Source organism: Hirundo rustica, chromosome 8, assembly GCF_015227805.2.
Source record: "Hirundo rustica isolate bHirRus1 chromosome 8, bHirRus1.pri.v3, whole genome shotgun sequence".
NCBI classification, from domain to species: domain Eukaryota; kingdom Metazoa; phylum Chordata; class Aves; order Passeriformes; family Hirundinidae; genus Hirundo; species Hirundo rustica.
This window is the reverse complement of record NC_053457.1, coordinates 28,586,077-28,607,714: the sequence shown is the minus strand read 5'-3', so window position 1 is coordinate 28,607,714 and position 21,638 is coordinate 28,586,077. Positions and strand designations below refer to the sequence as shown.

At 36.4% G+C, this 21,638-nt stretch overlaps 1 protein-coding gene across 9 annotated transcripts in view; it reads right to left on the bottom strand.

Moving 5' to 3' along the window:
* The window catches only part of ATRNL1 (attractin like 1), a 432,362-nt gene that overhangs the window by 336,476 nt on the left and 74,248 nt on the right, over positions 1 to 21,638 (bottom strand). For all 9 annotated transcript variants that reach the window (XM_040071146.2, XM_040071147.2, XM_040071148.2 and 6 more), the window contains exons 10-14: positions 19,180 to 19,334; positions 10,310 to 10,394; positions 8,441 to 8,649; positions 6,148 to 6,266; positions 528 to 660 (exon numbers count right to left, since the gene is read on the bottom strand). In XM_040071146.2, coding sequence (XP_039927080.1) covers positions 528 to 660; positions 6,148 to 6,266; positions 8,441 to 8,649; positions 10,310 to 10,394; positions 19,180 to 19,334 — 701 coding nt within the window. The remainder of the gene's footprint in view (positions 1 to 527; positions 661 to 6,147; positions 6,267 to 8,440; positions 8,650 to 10,309; positions 10,395 to 19,179; positions 19,335 to 21,638) is intronic.

The following is a 21,638-nucleotide window of genomic DNA, read 5'->3' as shown; positions in this document are numbered from 1 at the left end:
AATACTATTTCGAACATTAACAGTCACCTTTTGAGAACATTTCCTATTACAGTTTTAATATTTACTGCTTTCATAGTAGTACCAACATTAGACAATCAAGAAACTAGATCTTGGGCCCTATCTGCACAGGAAAATTGAAGTATAATTGAATTATAACTTTTAAGGTAAAAGCCCAGCTAGCAAAAGTAACAATGTCAGCGTACATGGAACAGTAAAACCCGTGGTACGGCCATTCAGCTGTGCACTCAGTGCTCCCCACAGGCCAGAGCTCATCACTGGCTTGTGCAGAGGTACACATTACTGTGCCTTCACTAATGCCATTATCTCCCCTAACACAATTAAAGGTAGCACTGACACCCCAGTCAGGGCTGTAATCACAACTGGGTTCACCTGGACAGGCACAGCCAGGCAGGAGGAGCGAGCACAAATAAAACAAATCCATGTCTGCTCATGAACAAACACTCTCTGGCAAGGACAGAGGAGATTTACTCAGTTTTAATCAGCCGTAAGCAGCAGTGTCCCCTTACCAGGTAGTGCCTGGCACTCCTGCTGCCGCTGGTCCCACTGGCAGTTCAGGTGCAGGGAGCAGCTCTTGCAGCTCGTCAGTTTATTGCAGATCTGCTCATTCCTCACGTGACACTTGGTGTAGTTCTTAACCGACTGTAAAAACAAACAGACAAAGTGGCATCTCAAGCATACATCTATTAAAAAAACACAAGTCCAAACTGAAATACAGGGTAGGTGGATGGCTCCCAGAAAGTTGTGGTCATCTAAAAGCTAGGCTGAATTTAAGCTGCCTATCTAGAATCCTCTAGCAGAGGCAGAATGCAACACTGGAGCACAAATCACCCCACTCGTTCTACACAGCTATTGAAGAGGCCAATGCCCTGTAGAGAGAGCAGGAAGAGCTTGAAAACCAAACCAAATATTTATTTCTTAGATAGTTTATGGTTATACATTCATTAAATTATTTCATCCTTTGTAGGTTAAAGCAAGAAAAATAGTCAAACAACATTAAAAATGGCACAAGGTGCAAAATGGTGATATATAACTGACTGAAGGTGCAAGAACATGCTCTACAAATGGAATAAAAACAGGGACAACTTCATTCCTTTGGTACCTTAGTATACAAGAAAAGCAGTAAACACTGAAGGAATTATTACCTGGGGGTTTTTATTTGTTTTGGTCAGTGTTTGGTTTTTTCCCTGAAAATGGAGGTCTTCCAAGTTAGACATTTTGAATACAAATCTTTCTTCCCTCTGCACAGTACTTTTAATTAAGACATTGTATTGATACCTTATTTAATGAACTGCCCTAAATCCTCAGCCAATTCATCAGTTCACCTATAAGGCTCTCTCTACCAACTTAATTTCAAGGTAATAATTAAAAGTAAGTCCTAATGCAAGACAGCTTTATGCTCACAGAGCAGCTGAGATTGGAAGGGACCTCTGGGAGTCCCCTTGTCAAACCCTAACAAGCCTTGTCTCTCTTAAACAACAAAAGATTAAATTAATACATGGCAGCAAAAATAGACCGCACTTGGATAGCAAATGCATGATTTATTGACAATGTTGGTTGCTTTCCTTTCTAATAGTCTCCTGGAGTATGATTAAACAACTTATAAAGGGACTGCATGACAATAAGTCACACAGTGGTTGGTACTGGAATATGGCAGTGAGAGAGCAGGGGGAGAAAAGCTGTCTCCTTTATTTCTGTTTTTTTAAAGTCCTGAAATAATTCATTTGTGGAAGTGAATTCTCAATGTCACACAGAACCAGCTTCATTCCTGTTGAACAACGCTGCTGTTGAGGCATTTTATTTTATTGCCTTTATTGGATCAGATGCCTACCGGTAAGTTTATTTTAAGAGGTCCTGACTTTTTTCTGTTCTACAGGAAATGCTACTGCGAAGCTAAAAGGACAAGAGAAACAGGTCTAGGTGCAGGCACCTACACCACAACATGAAACAGAGCCAAAGGCAATGCCAGCAAGTAACAGACTGTCTATCTAGGCCAAAAATGCATACAACAGTAAAGCAGAAAACAAAAATCTTTGGTACAAACCCACATTTAGTTTCACTCTGTCATGAAACATTTACAAAACTACCTGAGAGATGCTTTAAAGTGAATTTTAGAGCACAAGTAACCACCATCTGCTCATTTACAACAGCTCAACTAATACTCACTTTTAACACTTCATTTTGACATACCCTTAAGCATTCAGATTTCTTTTTTAAATTATATATTCTTCAGTGGTATTACATACAGATTACAATTTTTCACCTAAGCTGAGATATTTGTTCTATTACTTTCCAATCATGAAGCTTGTTGTGTGCTGGTTATTTAATGTTTAAAATAAAATTCAAAGTACTAGTGACTGTTCTATAATAATGTTCTTTGTTGTATTCCCTTATTCCCAGCATTTATTTCCCTTAAATCCAATTTAAACACTGCTTGCCTGAAAATCTCATTAGTTCAATGTAGATGTGAATCCAATAGGTAATTCATATTAACACAATATTAAGGTTATAACTTAAACTACCAAACCCAATGAAATTCAGAAAGATGACAGTCCATCTGTTACAGAACTTCTCTATTGCTGTAGGATATTTATAATGTTTACACACCAAAGCATGAGTAAATCATGTTATGTATAAAGCCTCCCTCATGTCTGATTTACTTAGATTTTTTTTAAGTACTGATCCTGATACAGTAGTATATAGACAGACTTATGAAGTGCAGTGATTTTCTGAATATTTACTGGAGAATGAAAATACTACAGTAGTTTATCTTAGATTTTCAGAAATTGCTATTAAATTATGCACCTCTCTCCTCCTCCTGGATTTTTCAGGTTAACAGTATAACCTTGTCTAGTTTGCCTAGTGTAAATGTAAATTATTAATGTATAGATTTGCTATTATTTTCCTGAAGCTACTCCCAAAACTTGCAACTGGGCACTTCTTACTCATAAATTTTCTTTATTTTTCCAAGATAAATTTGATTCTATTCATATTTCCTTCTACTACTTTATATTTTTCCTCTTGACTATTCTTTGAATTAGTCAAATATAGGCAGTTTGCCATGACTACTCTTATTGGTATAAGTGTATCATCCAAGGACACCCACTGTGAAAGAAGGAGCTTTCTGGTAGCAATGTAAACATTACAAAAAACACAAGCATTCTTGTCTTTAAGCCACTGTGTAGAAACATTTAATAATGTAGGACTACAGATCTCCTGGAAGCCTCCTCTAGTATCCCATTTCCTCAGCAAAATGCTCTTTATCATCGCTTCCATGGATTTGACAATGTTTGTTTTATGTTGCCACACTCAGATAAAGAACTCTTTTAAACCACACATCAATCTGTATTTAGGTAACTGTCATCAGCTGGAGCTTTATTGTATTGCACACGTGGAGACCAACACACAAGAAATTCAGAACCTGCTCCTGGCAGTAAGAGCGTGCTCCTCTCAGTCAGAGAGGAAACGTGTCCCTGCTGTAGGAACATGCCCCCCTTGAAGCTTCTGAAAGCAATGATGTTTTCAAAAATGCAATACTGGGTGGAGGCAGAACTAAAACAATTCAGCTGTGCCTCAACATACTAAGACTCTCTTTAAGGGTGCTTCATCAATTCTTTTTTTCTCTTCAGAAATTAAACAAAATTGACAAAATATTATTTTTTTTTTACTCTGAAATTCAATCTGTGGTCTTCCTCAGTAAAGAAAACTGCATTTTGTTGCAATCAGTCAACCCTCTCCAGCAATTTATCATTTTATTTGGTCAAGTACAAGAAGACTTTGCTTTCATGGAACAGTTTACTCTTCCATGGTACTATTTCATGAAAAATGACACCTTGTAAAGGTGCAGCAATCTAAAATGAAATTAACCTCTCCCATAAAGCCTTTTCTTTTTTTTCCCCCCTTTTTTCTTTGGCAAATACTTGCTACCATTACAAAGTACAGTCAACTTTCTGCACAATGTGACCAGCAGCAATGGAGTATCATTCTCACAGGATGTGAGAGAAAGCATTTTATGTGCAGGCATAGAGAGTGAATACACACATTACGCATAAACATAAACATATTAAGCAGATTCAGATCAACCAGGCATTGCAAGGCTCTGCTTGCCATGACATCAGACATGAGTATGACATCCATGATTTATATTATCTACACCTTGATGATGCATGAGTCTGCACATGTGCTGGCTCACGTCAGAGGGTGAGCACAGGCAGGTCTATGCGCATCATCAACCTATTAGCACTGTTCATGAAGTCCATCTGTCCAACTGGAGTTATTTCACAGAAATGTTCAGATTTTACAGGCCTTCCAATCAGCAGAGTAGTCACTGCTTTGCAGATATCTGTGACCATGAGGCCAATGCCAAACTGGTTGACAGCACATCTTTAGTAAACCGGCCAGTTTCCATGAGGAAACAGCAGCAGATTCTAAAATATTACTGTCTGTCTCAGCTGGAGATCTATGATCTGAAGGCTCCTTCTGATGTTCCCAAGTCTACAGCTTGTTACCCCATATTACCATCACAGCGCTGTCACAACATTTTCGTTTGTGGGCCTAGTCAAGAAGTAGCAGTCTGTGAAAATGGATAATCAGCCTGACCTATTCTGGTTTTCCACATGGTGCCATTCTGTTGATGCTATTTTGGTGAATTTATATTGAAGCTGCAAAGTTCTGTCTCCATCACCTCAAACCAAACAGACCAATTTTGCAACAGCCACCTTCCATTTGTGACAGTACCTTTTTCCAGAAATCATTTTGATGAATTTTTGCTATCCCCTTCTTCAGTAACTACACTAACAGCCTTTGTTATCCACTTCAAACCCTGAATAAAAGACAGGAAATGACACAGAGCAGACTGGTGCGTCATTTGCTAATTAAGCTCACAATCTTAGTCATGAAAGGTTGTCAAAGAAGGACACTGAACCAAGAAGCTTGTGCTAAAATATCTAGTGCTCCACATTTATTAGGGATCATTTATTAGAAATGAAGATGGTCTGCTCCTTAGCAACTATTCCTTGCTCAAGAGCTGAAAACCAGGGTTAGAAAATTACCACCTAATAGAGAACAAAGTGTCAGGAAAAGAAGGGCTCTTGAAGGCCACAAAGGAAACTAACCATTAGTGCCTGGAATGTGAAATCCCTCTGACAGACTTATAACATGGCTACTGATGAATTTGTGTCTGCATTGCTTTTATTAGTAGTGACTAGCTACAAATGCCAGTGATTAGAGCTGGCTGTGCTCACTCTGAACGGGCAAGATTTGAGTCACAGTCAATCTAATTCACACCTTAATTTATCTGGAGAACAAGATTGATTTGCATCAGGTTCAAGCCAGAGAGCAAGATACTTTTACTAATGAAAGTGTATAAAGAAAGGATTTTGAACTCAAGTACAGCCAGGTGTCTGTGGACAGCTGAAAAGCGTTACGAGGCAAAATTTATAAAGCTGAAATACTATTATAAGTTTGACAAAAATCAAATGAACAAGCAAGAGATGCAGCAGCTGGTGAACAACAACATAAAGTGTAAAACATGGCACTAGGCAACATTAAAAAGAAAAAGCCATAAACTTGCATGAATCTATGTGATCTGATTGCTTGTACTTAAATGATCAGAACCAAATCATCACAAGACAGTGGACCTCACAGTTACAGAAGCTCATATTCCTTTAATGAGATGACAAGTGACTCCATGACAAAGAAAACTGTTTCTATGATGATCAATGATCAGAAGACCATGACTAATGAGACTGGCCTGGTCCTGTTTGAAAGGGAAAACAACCAAACAGCAACCTTGACCTGATTCCATGGTTTCTGCCTGTCTACTGTATACCACATATGCACAAAGTCTAAGTTAATAATAACTCCATGACTTTTCAAATGCCATTAATTAGGAGAGAACAGCATTTGTCTTAAGAAGTGTCTAGTAGGCAACACAATCCTGAAGAATGCTTGTTTTACCCTGAAACAGATTTTTTTTTTGTGCTGCAGCGCAACTCTGCCTTCTGCAACATTTTTAGTTCAAAAAGCCTGGCAAAAAAAAGTTTGCTTGTGCTGAAAACAAGCAACTACCAGTCTACTAAACCTAGAAAAGGAAAAGTACCGCTAACATGCTCAGATTTGCACACTCACCATGCTGCAGTTACTGTTTGCTGAAATGCACTTCTTGTCGTCGCACCACTGGCAGCCGTTGGTGTTGGCGGTGCAGCTGGCGCAATCCGCGTAGCGGTAACATCTGTCGTCTGCAGCAGCTGCCACACAAATCAAACAGAAATGTCCCACAGGAGGAGGATAATGCCACATTTTAAACACTTCCTCAGAGCTTTTTCTGTTATATCCTTCATTCGAACTCTAGCCATTCATAAGGGTTTAAGCTACTGTAGGAAATTAATTCTATTCAGTTAATAGGATTTGCAGCTTTAAAAATTCCTTTAGTAACAACCAAATTTAAGGTTCATAAGTCTCGTATCAACTAAAGGAATATCCACTGATTTACAGTATGCAAGCTCTCTTAGCACAATGAAAAAATTAGGACTATGTAAACTTTTTTCCATTATTTTTCCTTTACTCTTTGAACGTGGAAGAAAGATTCCCTTCAAATGTAGGATTCTATAAAAATATTAGATAGCTATGCAAGAAGAAAAGATAAAAGTAGTAAATAAAGCTATCTAAGACAGATATGAGCAACACATGGGCACTTTAAATCTTGCTAAATTAATTTATAAACCTATTAATGACTGGTAAGTAAAAGCTCTGTGCTTTATCTACAAAAGATATTTGAAAAAGAGTCAATGTTATATTCTTAATAGTGGGACTTGGCCTAAAATTAAGGTTATGTAAAATCATTTAGGACACAAATTATTACATCTGTTTAAAGGAGGCAAAGGTTTTTAAAATCCCCATGAAGCAAAATAGAATTTGTACCATCTCCTACACTGATTACCATGTTTAATTCCTCTCTGGTTTGGCTTCTTTAGTTTCAGATTCATGCAAGCTTAAAAGATTCTCTTGCAAGGGGAGTCTTGTCATCCAAGAATTCGTCTTTTGAAAACCACTAAAATTTCTGTTTATCCTTTAATATTGACCATGAGCAGCTTCTCAGATGATACTCTCAACCAGGTAACAACTGAGCCAAGAATATAAAAGAATACATGAAAAATTTGCTTTGGGAAAAAAATAACCACCTGAAACTGGAAGAATTCGACAACAGTGAAAACAGTTCTCTTCACACAATTTCTTCAGAACTGGAACTACACAGACCTCATCTCTTCCAAGTTGAGTTGTACTTTATTTCCACTGCAGCATCTGTACTTTAGAAACTGCTCCAACTTTTTTATTTTCCTTCAGCCTGTCTGTGCTTTGTTTGGCTTTCATAAACACCTGTTGCTATGATCAGATTTCTGTAAGATCCACCTTCATCTGTATGACTTTTGAATTCAATGCCACAAGATTTTTTTTATTTTTCTATATAGATGAATCTTTCTAGACTGTAGGTCTCCAAAAGTTCTCAAAGGGCATTTTCCAGAAAACTGTACCTGGATAATGCTTTTGTTATATTATGTTCTTTTTTAGTTTTTCTAAGTTTGTGACTTTATAGCCAGTCTAGAAACAAGTAAAAGCTATCAGAAAAATAAAATGTCTTGAAGTGCTGATTAATAGCAGTGCTAGTAACTTTTCAAAAAACATTAAACACAGACTGGCAGTTTAATTGTACAGCAGTTTGTACACACAGCACACAGCCAAAGTTTGGGAAGCAATTTTACACTGTGCTGAAAGGAAAGATGCACAGAAAAAAAACAGTAGGTGCATGTAGCAGGGATAAATATCCTGTTCATGTGACATATAAGAACAATACTTTCCCAAGCAATTTATTTGTGACAAGCCAAAATGCTTAGGAACAGTTTGGAACAGTTATTCGTAACAGCAAATTGCTGTTACATACAATACAGCCATCACAATGACACAGAGAAATTCATATGACAAACTTGAACCCATCTGACACACTGCAAAGGGCTTGTCTGCCTGAGGTGTTTTTTCCGGCTGTGCCTGCATTATATTCTTCTGTACAAATGCTCCTGCTTGAAGCAGTGATGCTTTCCTATCTTATGGGTGCATACAGAAATGGGAGTGCCATATGCCCGTAACACCAGGTAGCACTTACAGGACCCATTTGTGCTCCCACTGCTCTTCTGCTCTCCCTTAGCACCTTAAACTTATGCTCTTTTGCATCATTTTGCATGTAAAATAAAAAGGATCCCACAATTGAATGATTTTTCTTTTTAATAGTCTATATATCCCTTGTACTGGGTATTCTCACAGGGGAACACTTAACATTCCAGCCACCACTGTGACATGGTTACTTCTTTAGGGGTTGCCCACCATCATCTCCTACATTGCATTACAAAGCTGACTAGAATTCACTTACCTGTTTTCTTGGGACATTTTGCTCTAAGGATATTATTAGCATGTCCAGATTCCCAAGATTCGCAATGTTTCTTGTTCCACAAACACCTTATTCCTGGACGGGCATTTTTGCACAGCTCTTCATCTCTGAATGCTTCACAGTTGGGAGGCTTGTACACAAGGATGTCATTCAGTAGAACACTTGAAAAACCCCCAAACACATACATGGACCTATTGGGAAAAAGCAAGGAAATTTACCTGTTATTGTAGAGACATTTTATTGATTCCTTATCCATCTTGATATACAATTTAAACTCCACATAGTATTATTAAAAAAAAAAAAAAAAAAAAAAATCTTATTCTTTCTCTAATAAAGACTATCAGTGGTTCCTTTATTGATTACTTTTTCAATTTATTTCTCCATGGAAGCTGAGACGAACAAAAAGATTGCTGAAAGCTCCCTGTGCTGTATGTATTCTGGAGCAGCATATCCCATATGTCTGGAAAAAAGAACGAAGAACTTTGGAAGAATGCACTCATTTTTGCAGTTAGATATTGAGAACTGAGCATGAATACTGACCTGCAGAAAACAAGAACATTCTTTTCAAGACAGGCAGCAACAATTGGCAAGATGGATATTTCTTTTTGGTAACATTTCTGGTGCAATAGCTGCTGACACAGGAACCAAAAGACTAAACCTGAGTCCTCACCCTTGTCATAAAAACTTAGAACAGTCTCAGGTAAAAGATATTAATAAAAAAACCCACTATATCTGTTGTATGATATACTCTTAAAACGGAATTAATCACAGATAGCAGAAATCTGCAGAGTGTATTGTATTTCACTGTTTTCATACCAAAAACCCTACCAAAAATACCATTAAGTCCTTAAAAAAACAAAAAAAAAAAAAAACCAAACAAAAAAAAAAAAAAAAAAAAAAGACACTTTGAATGTAATTCATAGAAAGCGACAGCCCTCAAAGTATCAGACGTGGCTCAGATTGCAGAAAACACACAAATCATAATGAAAAACCATCAGTTGCTGAATTCATTAATTCCAAGCAATTTTGTCTTAATAAATAAACCTGTTCATTGATTAATGTCAAGTGTTCTGTGTACATACTTACAATTTAGTGCTATTTTTGTTAAAAGCAGACACACTCTTTTTTTGCAGCATTACTCATTACCTCATTTCTGACCTATAAATGATCCTTATATAGAGGATTCATAAGCTGATCACAAATATTTAAGTACTGTCTTTATTAGTGTGATAAATAATGTAGAAGAGGTACAATGATCTATAGCACTGCAACTTCAGATACCAGGCTAGCTGACAACCACCAAAACAAAAGCTGAGACAAGTAAACAATACACATTTCTTTAAACCTGAATATCCTGATTATTGTTTTCTACAACTTTTCCAACTTCATATCACCTAGTTTCTGGCAGGCGTTTTATCCTTCAGGTAGTAAAGATGATAACTGTATCAGTATCATCAAAATCTTCCCTTTTTCCCAGAAAATTTTAGTTACAGGGTTATTTTATGATTGTACAGGAATGAAGGATTATAGCACACTGCAAAGAGAAAAGGATTTCTCCCATCACAACTAAGTGAGGGTTATAGTTGCTACCAAGCATTAAATTCAGTGTAGCCCTCAATACTGAGAAAACACCTCAGTACCCTGGAATGTTCACCTGAAATATCACTGAACAGATCCCACAGCCTGGCAGACTGGGGATTAGCTGCACTGATTACCTGAGAAGCACTGCTTTCCTGCTTAATAAGTTACATCAGTTCCATTATTGAATCACACTTCACTTAAGTGTGATTTCTACTACAATTTTTTCCTTCAGAAAAATGGCAAGGAAAATTTAAGAGATGCCTCATTTACCCATTACTGACAACAGCAGTGTGACCAAATCTGTTGACATCTCGATGCAGATTAGGTTTTGGTAAAATCTTCCATTCATCACAGGCTGAAAGACAAAACATCAAACATATATCAAATAATTTTAAGAGTTTTCAGCAAAATACGTGTAAAGTATATTTTAACTACTCAAGGATAAATCAACAGGTCACTCCTTTTTAGATGCATTTTTGAGTAAATGCTCCAAGAACCTGTCAGCATCACTGATCTACCCTAACATTTATCAAGACTACAGGACATTCATAAAGAGTCACTTTATTACACGTACAGTTGTCTGCATTCACAGCCAGTTTCAATATTTACAGCAACAAGCCCTGCCATCACTGTTATCAAGGGATCAGTAATACTGCCTTCATGTTTACATGCTCTCAAATTAGCTAAAGGCTTTCAATTTATAATTATTTCATGGAATATCTATGGCAGTGAACTTAGTTCTTTTCTTAAGAGTTTTAAGATAAACCATCACTCCTCCAGCTGTGCAACCCATCTCACTATTGTCTTACTTTTGATATCTTGATGTAAGTATGCTACTAATTACTTTCCACATATTTGAGAGGAATGTTGTATCAGGATTTCCATGTCAAATTAATTATTCAAGCACATTCCTTTTAGAACTGCTGTACACAAATGTGGTTTCGGTGTGGTTTAATTATTCTTTCCTGCATAGGGTTTTAGTTCTTTAGAACAATTACTCCTTTCTTCATTATTTCCTACTTAAACTTTACTGACTTCATATATTCAAATCCCACAGTAATAGAAACAGGGAGTACCTACAGATTGAAACTTCAAGGAAATCCCTATAAAGTGGAGTAGGGAAAGTACTTTTCTACAGAGCAAGCAACACATTCCTAGATTTTATCATCATTACAGGTTTTGGAGACAGGTAGGGCAAACTTTCAGGAAAACTGTAACCCTAATATGAAAGTTTTCTCATTTAAAAAAATCTGTTATATACACAAAGATAAAGAATATATCCAAAGCTGAAAAGGAGCTGAAGGGACAGAGAAGTGGACAGAGTACTGCCTGCAGAAGCTGCAGAGTCAGAGTTACTAACACAAGGAAGCAGAAGTATCCTAAAAAGATCAGCAATTAGTAAAGATTGCTGGCAGACAGCAAGACTGTTGGGAACACATCTGAAAGCTGTTTCCAGAGTCTCAATGCAAGAGAGGTTTTACATGACAGTGCTGAGTTCATTTACCTGTAGGATTTCAGTGACAGTCACATGTAAAGAAGGTATATGTACTTAATATTAAAATTTGGGATAATTTATGCAAGTTACAGATATGGTTAAAAAATAAAGAAATATCACCATCAGACCACATATTTCAAAAAAAGACTAAAAAATTAAAAAGAAAACAAAAAGAAATTGTCTTTCCTCCTAGTAAGAAACTTAGAGACTACAATTGCCTCAAATACTGTTAAGATCACAGGACTTTGCTCTCAAGATAAGTAGAGAATGGGACTGGCTATGGGCCTGGCAGTCTCAATAGCACATCCTGGGAAATACATCCAGACAAAAATTCACACTGTGGCAAACAAAGATCTGTCTCTCTCTCTTTCAGTCTTGTTACTCTCCTTGTCCTTCCCCTGCTTCTTTCCATTGTTCCCTCCCTCACATTTACTGTTCAATAAAATCTGTGCTATTGGCTTGGGCATACGTCTTTTTGCACCTTAATTTGGGTAGAGGCATCTTTCAATATTCAGACCATAACATCTCAATCCTCAGCTTAAAAAAATGGAAATGGATGTTAGGAAATCCAGGAGGAACAAACTGTCTTCCAGGCTGATCTTGCTCCCATTGTCAGAACAGTTCAACTCTGCCAGCGCTGCTGTTCTGGCACTTCTAATGCAGAAAATTATTCACAGCAGAAAATTATTGACAGCAGCACCTTGTGCAGGCAGCATCCTGTTAGCACAGCTAGCACAGCACGCTGGAACACCTCAGTGCAAGCTCACACGAGGAGGGACTGGGCACGCAGGAGAGGATAGGATGGCATAGCTACGGCAGCAACACCGCTAAATTAACTCAGGCTTCCACAGAATCACAGCCTGAGCCCATAAAGCAAGCCAGTGTGAGACTGTGGCTGTGATAAATAAATCAATTACACCTCTTTATAAACTGGAAACAGAAACTAAAAGCACATTATTACTGGAGTAATGCAGATGGCTCAAACAGCAATAATTTTGACATCAGGTGGTGGACTTGGAATGGAATTAACAGTGTGAACAAAGTATAGCAAGTTAAATTCACTGTCTTATGAGAGCAACTCATCCCAAAATTCTTACTTCTTTCTCAACTTCTACCTTCTGTCACTATTATTGCTAACATTATATTATCATAACACTATGGAATTATTAACACACTTCATCTTTCACAATTGTTCTTTTCTAATTTTCTCTACTTAAACAGAGTGGTCAAAGTATGTACACACCAGAGAGATGTTCCTGAAACACTTTCAACCAAAAAGATTTTAGGACTAGGACACCAACTACCTGCTTATGATTGTACATTTCTGATGAAGTTGGGAGTAGTATTAAATATAAAAGTTGTGATTACCCATATCCATCCATAACACTGTCATTTCAGGGTGTTTGACTTAAGAAAAAAAACTCAGACCAAGAGCAATATTATTTATTAGAAATAAGGGATCAACAGTCCAATCATCAATTAAAATTCTAACTCAAGAAAATACTTCCATTTTAAAGGCTATAAAAAGCAAGCATTTTAACAATTGAACAGCAAAATCTTACTCTTATACTTCAAAATCAACTTCTTGCTGCTTTTAAGTCACTGCACATTAACACACACAGCATATGTGAGCTCATGTCCCTTTGATGGTAAAGGAAACAATTTAGGAAACCCACACTAAATTTCCATCTGATTTTAAAACTCACACTAAATTTTCATCTGATCTTGGGAAGTGTTGACATTAATTTCCTATTTTTACAAACATATACATTATGAACATAAATATATAGTCTTTCCTGTACTTAGAAATTTATTTTAGAAAAAGTGGGATTTAACACCAAGGGTAGACCATAAAACCATAATAAAGGCTGGTTTTCAGATGAGGAACCCCTGAGGGCTGCAGATATAATAATTCCTTTCTTACTGATGGAATTTTTCAAACTGGCAGGTCTTTTCAATAGAGTACAAGAAAAAAGGGGGAGGGAAGCTTATTACAAATAGCCTTCCCTCTTATCTCCTCCTAGTCTTCTCAATGACTACTGAACACAGAACAGAGCACTGTGCAAGAATAATACTTTTGTTCAGCTTTCAATTCCTGATGAGAGTTTCTCCATACAGTTGATTAATACAAAATACAGATAGCTAGCCAACTGATTTCCTGGTGTTTTTCAGTAAAGAATCAAATAGAATTCATCCCTGCCCATCATCTTCAAACTTCTTTCTAACACCTCTAAGTACCCAAATTTCCAGACTTCACTGTACTGTTCCAAGAAAAAAAAAAAAAAAAAAAGACAAATGGCAAATGGAATATGATTTACAACACCATTTATCAACATTACAGCGTTCTGTGTGTGGTGTGCATTATATTAAGTCTAATAATGATTGCAAGCTCTGAGAAGTAAATAATAAAGTATTTTCCTCAATAAAATGTTATGCCCTCGAGCCATTACACTGATAGTAAGTGGAAGATAGAGTATTAGTTGTATCTGCTCTATCTGTAACCAGGTACAGCACAAAGCACATGGAAGCACATTCTGCTTTTAACAGAACCAGTTACTAAGCAAATGAAGAAACAATACTATTCATTCCAAACTGATTAGCAGAATTTTTAGCCACTGAAAAGCACAAGGAGAAATAAAGGTTGTGGTTTTTTTTTTTTCTTTCTGTTACTGAGGCTTCTGCTTTAAGAACAAGCTGTACACATTATAACATTAAAAGAAAAAGTTTCATCCTCCTCCCTGGTGTAGATTAAATGGTTACCAGAGGATACAGAAGTGGCTGTGACAGTGAATTGCCAGTCATACACATTTCTGTGACGAAACACCACAGAAAGGCACTGGGTTTGAAGCAATCCAGCTGATGCCGGCAGAGAAAATCTCCATTTGAACTTTGCACAGGGGATTGCTCTCCAGAGCCCCCACTCCAACGGGTCAGGCCTCAGCAGATCTCATCTACAACCCACTGGCAGCACTGTACTACTGGTACCAGAGAGGATGACCTGGACTTTCCATAGGAAAGTTCTCAATGCTGCAACAGTATTCATACGCTACTGCAAGGTTTCCCAGAAAGATTTTATAGAAAAGAAAAAACAATCAGGAAACAACCAAGTAATTTCTAATCAACATTGCTGTGACAATAAAATACTTGAACATATATTTTGATTTAAAAAAATTAACTAAGATTAGGCCTGCCAAAATGTGACTGAACAGAAGAAAACAAAATCATAGAAAAAATAGTATTGTTAGGACAGTCTTTAAAAAAGAGGCAACCAATGTTCCATACCTCACCTCCAGGATCGCATTTATATTTCAGCACTGGCAGCCTGATTTAGTGAAAACTTCTGACTGTATTCAGAACTTTGTTTTAAGAGAAGGTATATGAAACCACCTACTTCATGGCTTACATTTATCAAACCATTTCTAAATTAAAATTACTTAAACAGATCCGAAATGCCAATGTATTTATTCTGCTCTATCACACTCTGCAACACTGCAGTGCAGCCTTATGTGCTACAAAGAATCCAATGCCAGCTTATGCTTCTGTTTTCTCTTTACATATTTCTAATAATTACTACATTCATTTTCCTTTGGTAAAAGTAATGCTGGTTCGCAACCTATGGACACCATTATACTTCTGTCCGGTTCTCATTTTTAACTCTGGATGACTAAACACTAAACATAAACAACTAAAACATTGTGGAAGTTATGTACTAGCAGAAAACTTATTTTCTGAGTCTTTCCATGCTGCATAAATATTTTTCTTTAATCAGATAATAAAAATCTCTTTGCTCTCAGAAAAGAAAACAGCAAGCATATTCAAAACAGCATAAATCGAATTTAAACTATAGAACTAACATCTACAACAGAGTCTCCACACGTAACAGTGACTCCCCAAGCAATATAAAGAAATCAACAATCTTACACTCTGCTATTAGAGGGAGCAATTAGTGCATTATATTATTATGGCTTTGCTCTTCTAATAGCACAGTAATATGGAAGTAATTGCTGTTACAGACTGCACCAAAACTGCATTTATAACTTAAGTGCTCAGGAACGCATAAAAGTTAATCTCTCACAGGCACTGCTTTACATTCTCTTTGTGATGGCACATTGACAAACCATTTGTAACTCCAGAAACCGGAAGAACTGCAAAAATAGATGTGTTCATCTTGGAGAAAAAAAAAAAAAAATACAGATATTTAAAGTACTTCAGTTTGTTAATGGCAAAGACTAGAGGTGAAACAATTTACTCTACAAGCAAAAAATTTATGAATAAAATCCATTTTATTACAAAATACAAGCAATATGTTTGATTACAAGTGGAACTAAAGTCAATCTCATGAGATAATTTTGAAGGGTTTTTTTGAAAAAGGAGAACGTTTTAAAGCTTTGTTTGAATACCCTAGAAGAAACTAAATACTTCACATGCAATATTGTCTTTCATAAGCAATTGAATTTGCATACTATTTAATCCATAATAATAAACTGAAATTCAGATAGTAACAAAAAAAATATTGTGGAGTATATTATTAGTATAAACATATGGATTATTGCACTTCTCCCACAGATCCAAACAATGCACAACTCCAACCAGCACTAGGAGAAAGCACAGAAACAGCTGCCATGTTCCCAGGATTTCAGGTTTTGGCTTTTATAGAGATTCCCTGTCAATAATTCTCTGCACATATCAAGGGCATCCGGACACCTTAGCATCTGTCAAATGTGGAACAAAAGGACAGAGACTGAATACTTCATAAACTCAAACTTAAGGAACTTAGGCATGCAAAGATATATTTACTACCTGCAGCCTTTGGCTAGAAACTAAAATAAATATTCTTACTCTTTAAAAAAAAGCTCTTATTTAATGTGTATTTTAATACTGGTCTTAGTAGTTTGTACATAGTAGTACTAACTTAGTTACTACTTAGTAGTAGAACGCTGTGTGTCCAATTAATCTATTTTCATCTGTACATTTAGCATGTGAATACTCATAAAATATAATCTAATTTACTTTTCTAAGATCTGATTGGAACAGAAACCTAAGTTTTAAGCATATGGGGGCCCTTGTAAAGAAAATCCATAACCAACATCATTTAAAAAACTGCAGGACAGCCACAGCATTCAAGACTGTCCCCACTGCCAAGGTTCCTCTTTCAGATTAATAAAGCAATAACATCACAGCTGGAAAATATCTAACCTCTACAAGAATGACCCGCTGTGGATCTTTAAGGGGCTTCCAGAACAACCCAGGGACAACCTGGTGGTAAAATACCAAAGCCAAACAGAAGTATAACATGGCCAGATTTCTAAAGCTTTTTTTTAATGCAGGAGTCTCATCATATATTTACTGCTATATAAGTAAATACTATCAAGCAATATTAAATTATGAAAATTAGAGCACCAGAGCAGTTTTTATAATGTCTCCCCATCTCTGTGTCTTCACCTTTAACAAAGAGGCAGTGAATATTTCAAATCACAGAACTGAGCTCTTGGCTCATGACACATTTAAGTGTCTAAAACTTGTTATAGACTAAGTTCAGAACTAAGAGAGCAATGACTGATTCAAAAAAGCAGGGGGAAAAAGGTAACTGTCCTAAGCTTGGTAAATGAATTGCTCCCTGGAGATACTTATCTCTATGTCTGGACTAGAGAAGTGTGGATTACCCAACTGCTTTAGAAACCAACCTTTCAGAAAGCTAAGCTTAACTGAGATGAAGCCACACCAACAGTTATTCCACATTAATATGAAGAACAGTGTTTTCATGGGTAATAAAAAGCTGAAGCAATCTATCCAGAGCACTATGTCACATATAATAAGAGAGATAATCAAAAGTACTCTCTAGCCCAACTTGAACGTAAATAGCATAGGCTCTATCTCCAGGATTCAGCTGGTTTCTAGACAGCACCCATTTTTTGCAAGACAAGGCATAACACTCCATCACTTGCAAGGTATCTAGGAAATGTGATGCTGATAGCATCATATATTTTTTCTTCTGAGCATTGTTCAAAAACTCATGATACGAAGTAAATAAGATTCTGAAATATACCTATTGTGTAATTATTTAATTCTTCATAAAATATTTCAAGTTTTCTGAAAAATATGTCTTTATCTAATGTGTGCTGTGAGATTTGTTTCTAAGTTGGTGAAATTAATATTACAGAAGAATAAGTCTGAATCGAATCCATCTTCATATATTCCATTTTTTAAGATTAATTACTACAACCAAAGAGTAATTACTACATCCATTTCTTTTGTATTTCATCAGTTTCATAACACATGAAGAACGTGGCTTGCAAGAGAATACAAATACCAAATTATATATTATAACCAACTAGACAAACCAAAATATTGCTCTACTTAAGAAAAAAGATGGTAAAAAAACTACTGGTGTGTGAAAGTCAGAAAGTTACATTAATTCAGATCTTAGGACTCACACTATTGATTTGTAAGTGCACATTCTACAAATAAATGTAGACCAATAAATAATATTATGCTCCAAAATGAGTAAGGAGCTCTGTTTCATTAAAAATTAAATCCACATGTAAACTGAAGCAAGAACAAAATCGATAGCTCACACCATCAGATGCCTAGAAGCAGCTACACAAAACAGGGATACAGTAAAAAAATTCAACTGCTTTAAGGTATTATTTGCATCCCCATTAAAACTGGCAGGAAATAACCCATAAACATTTCTACTGAAATTAGTCATTACTTCTGTATTAAAGCAAAGACATTGCATTGGCATCTACAGTGAATACCATAAAGAGCCATTAACTAGTCCTAAAAGAAGGATCCACTGTCGGCAGCTGATAAACGCTTGCCAAAAGTAGATCCAGGCAATAGCCACAGGCTGATCTCACCAGGAGCATGCTTGAGCCCATTTCCCAGCCTGCTCTGACACACTGCCCATTTTTTGGCTCCCAGGACAAGTGACTGTGCTTTTTGGCCCCAATGTGAGCTGTGTGATTATATTTAAAGCCCAAATATGAGCTAGATGTTTATATTTAAAGCCTATGCATAAAATATGTACATGAACAACAGGGAAGGGAAAAATTATTTATGGTAAGAACAGCAGTGGCACAAGATAGGAAAAAGATTATGGACTCACTAAATTCTCTTCTGTTTATAGTCTCCATAATCCTATAGGGAGGTTTTTCCACTAAGTGTACAGCTCAAAGGGTTGGAACCACTCACCATTATGAAAGCTGACACCCACCCAGTCTTGTTTTATCAGTTTTCCTCCAAACTGCACTCTTATCATGTATTTACAAACAACAATCTTTTCTGCTCTCAGCCACACTCTTGTGAAATTAAATATACCATATCCTTTTATCATCTCGTAAAGGCTCCTCATGCTTCACTCAGCCTTAATACCACTTGCCATGTAGGGCCTTTTTTGTCTTGCTTAAAAGTGTGTTGTCAAAATACTACAAAACTATCCAGGACCTTGAGAATGGCCTGGATGCTGCTGTGCCTTGCCCCACAAACCAAAGTCTTTAGACAAAATGGAACAAAAATATGTACAATTTATAAATAACTTGAAGGTGTTTGGGATCAAAACTTCAAAGAATCACATTAGCTGGACTTGAAAAAGCAAAACTGTGGTATTTAAAACTAAAATGAGAAAAAAAAGTACAATACATACCTATATCATATGCAAGAAAGTCAGCAGAAAAACACTTAGCACCATTGCTCAGGGAAGTATCATTGTGAGTGTTTCCACCAAAAATTAGCATAGCTCCATTAATTAGGACAGCTGAATGAAGGTATCTTGCAAACCCACTCTCTTTCAAAATAGTCCTTAAAAACATAAGAACAAATGTTTACTGACAGGTGAAGAAATGTATATGAGCATCAAAAAAAATTGTACATGAAAGCAACACAAAACAAGAAAAATAGTAAACTATAGCTATTACTCAATAAATACAATAGCATTTAATCAGTTTGTAGGATTATCCATTTTATCATGGTACAAATATATATATATTTAAAATATCACACTTTTAGTTAAAACAGAACACTTTGTCAAAAAAATATAGCTGAAATTAATTTTAACATGTTTACATTCTTCAGAAATGATTGCTGGTATGGCAAATTTTACTTAAAACTGAATGAAAACTCATAGTACTAATTCCTATTCTTATATAACCTTAGCCACGCCAGGTTTTTGCTCAATAAATGCAATAAAATATTCTTTAGAAGGCTAAAATAATCTTTAGGCCATCCTAAATACTGCAAAAGGAAAATTTTTTTTTCCTAATTAGTTGAACACTCAGACCTGGAAAAGAAATAGCAGAAGGCATTCTAGGTGCGATAAAAACACTTGCACTGCTTCATCAACTTATTCAGACTGGTAAACTCAAACATAGCAAATTTCAGTGCTAAAAAAACACAACTGTCCAGGCACATTGAGGCTTTGATATCTCTCTCTATTCACTCCAGCCTCTGTGTGTGTGGTCTGCTTTGTGCCAGGGCAATGGCACAGCCCCAAGAGCAGCCAAGAGCTATCAATGCCACAGTCTGAAAGTGGCAGATGTGGGGCCAGTAGAAAGAACAGAATACAAACTTGATTCAATCCCAGCAAATAAATCTTACCAAGGAAGAGAGTAACCACTTGTGGATTTTGCCAGATGAATTAGTTAAGCAGACCAGCTGTGGACATGTTTGTGAAGAGCTGATTAGATCATCAGTACAAAATACCTTTTTTAAATCTCCTAATAACCTTTCATTGCCTCAGTAATCTAAGTTTACAAGTTTAGACTCTCATTTTCATTTATGTTACTACACACTGCTCAAATCTACAATTAGACGGCTTGTCATTTGTGTCCTGTAACACACTGACTCAACAATCTTCCCGTATCATTGAATAATACTGTCTCTCTCAAATCACTCTCATAACATTTTTTCAGTATTTTTACATCATCATCATGTTTGAGGGAGAGGGTTTAAAGTACATCTCATTTTCTTACATAATAGCATAAATCAACAACAAACTTGAAATATTTCAAGTGATAAAAGATTGCATGTTTAAACAGGTTGAAAGGAAGGCATCAAATCTGAATTCTCATAATATTATTGAAATAAATTCCCCTCTATCCTTGGAAAGTAACACCAAAAGAAATATCAAAGACTTAATGAAAATAAATGAGCTTTTTTATTGCTTAAAAACGTGACAATTCCTTCAATCCACTTACATACCCACACACATACTTCTGCTTTTGACCCTTTTTTTTTTTCTCCTATTAAGCGACTTGGTTTTCTCTTGTGTATTTCTGATTAATATACTTTGAAAACAGAGCACCACATAAGTGTGTTTTTCTAACTATGAGTTGGCTTGATACAGGATACTTATGGTACCCCCAGAAAAATGTGGTATTTGGGTTCAACTCATCAGCTAGCAACGTGGAAAATCAGAATTACATGGAAGCAGAACAAGACATTATTCTTAATTTATTTTCAACTGGCAATGGAGGAATTCTGCTGCTATGACTTGAAAGAATGATAATCTAAGAACAGGTTATCTTTGTCCATTCGGACTACAGACACCTTTCTGTGTTTTGCTTCTCCGGTTTTCTACAGCCCTATTGCTCAATTTACACTAATTGCTATACACTAGGCTCTGCCTTGATGATCCTACCTCGCAGCTGTCTACAAATAGTTGTGTTGATCACTAAAGGCCCAAAGAGACATATACTGTTCTGGGGAAAACTAAGGACTCTCCTCTATACAGTGAAAAAAAATCTTCACAGGTTTTCTTTTTTGGGCTACTCACTTTTCTACTTATGACCCAGCTGTGTTGCCCCATTCCTGGTCCCTACCATAGTGTGGGGGTTTTTTTTCTACTTATAATCTTTGCATATTGTGTGCTGAGTTTCATCCCTCCGAGCAACAGCAACTTTTCGTCAAGATTCAGCAGAACTGGAAGTTTGTTAATTTGGCCATGATTTTCACTGTTCATTAGCATCACTAATGAGGGCAATCTAGAGAACTCTCCAACACATATCAACCCCATGCAAATTCTGTGAGAGTCTCAGCACACTATTCCCTGAATCCATTATTTATGCACATATTCGTGTATGTGCAAACATTAATCCGTGTTAACTA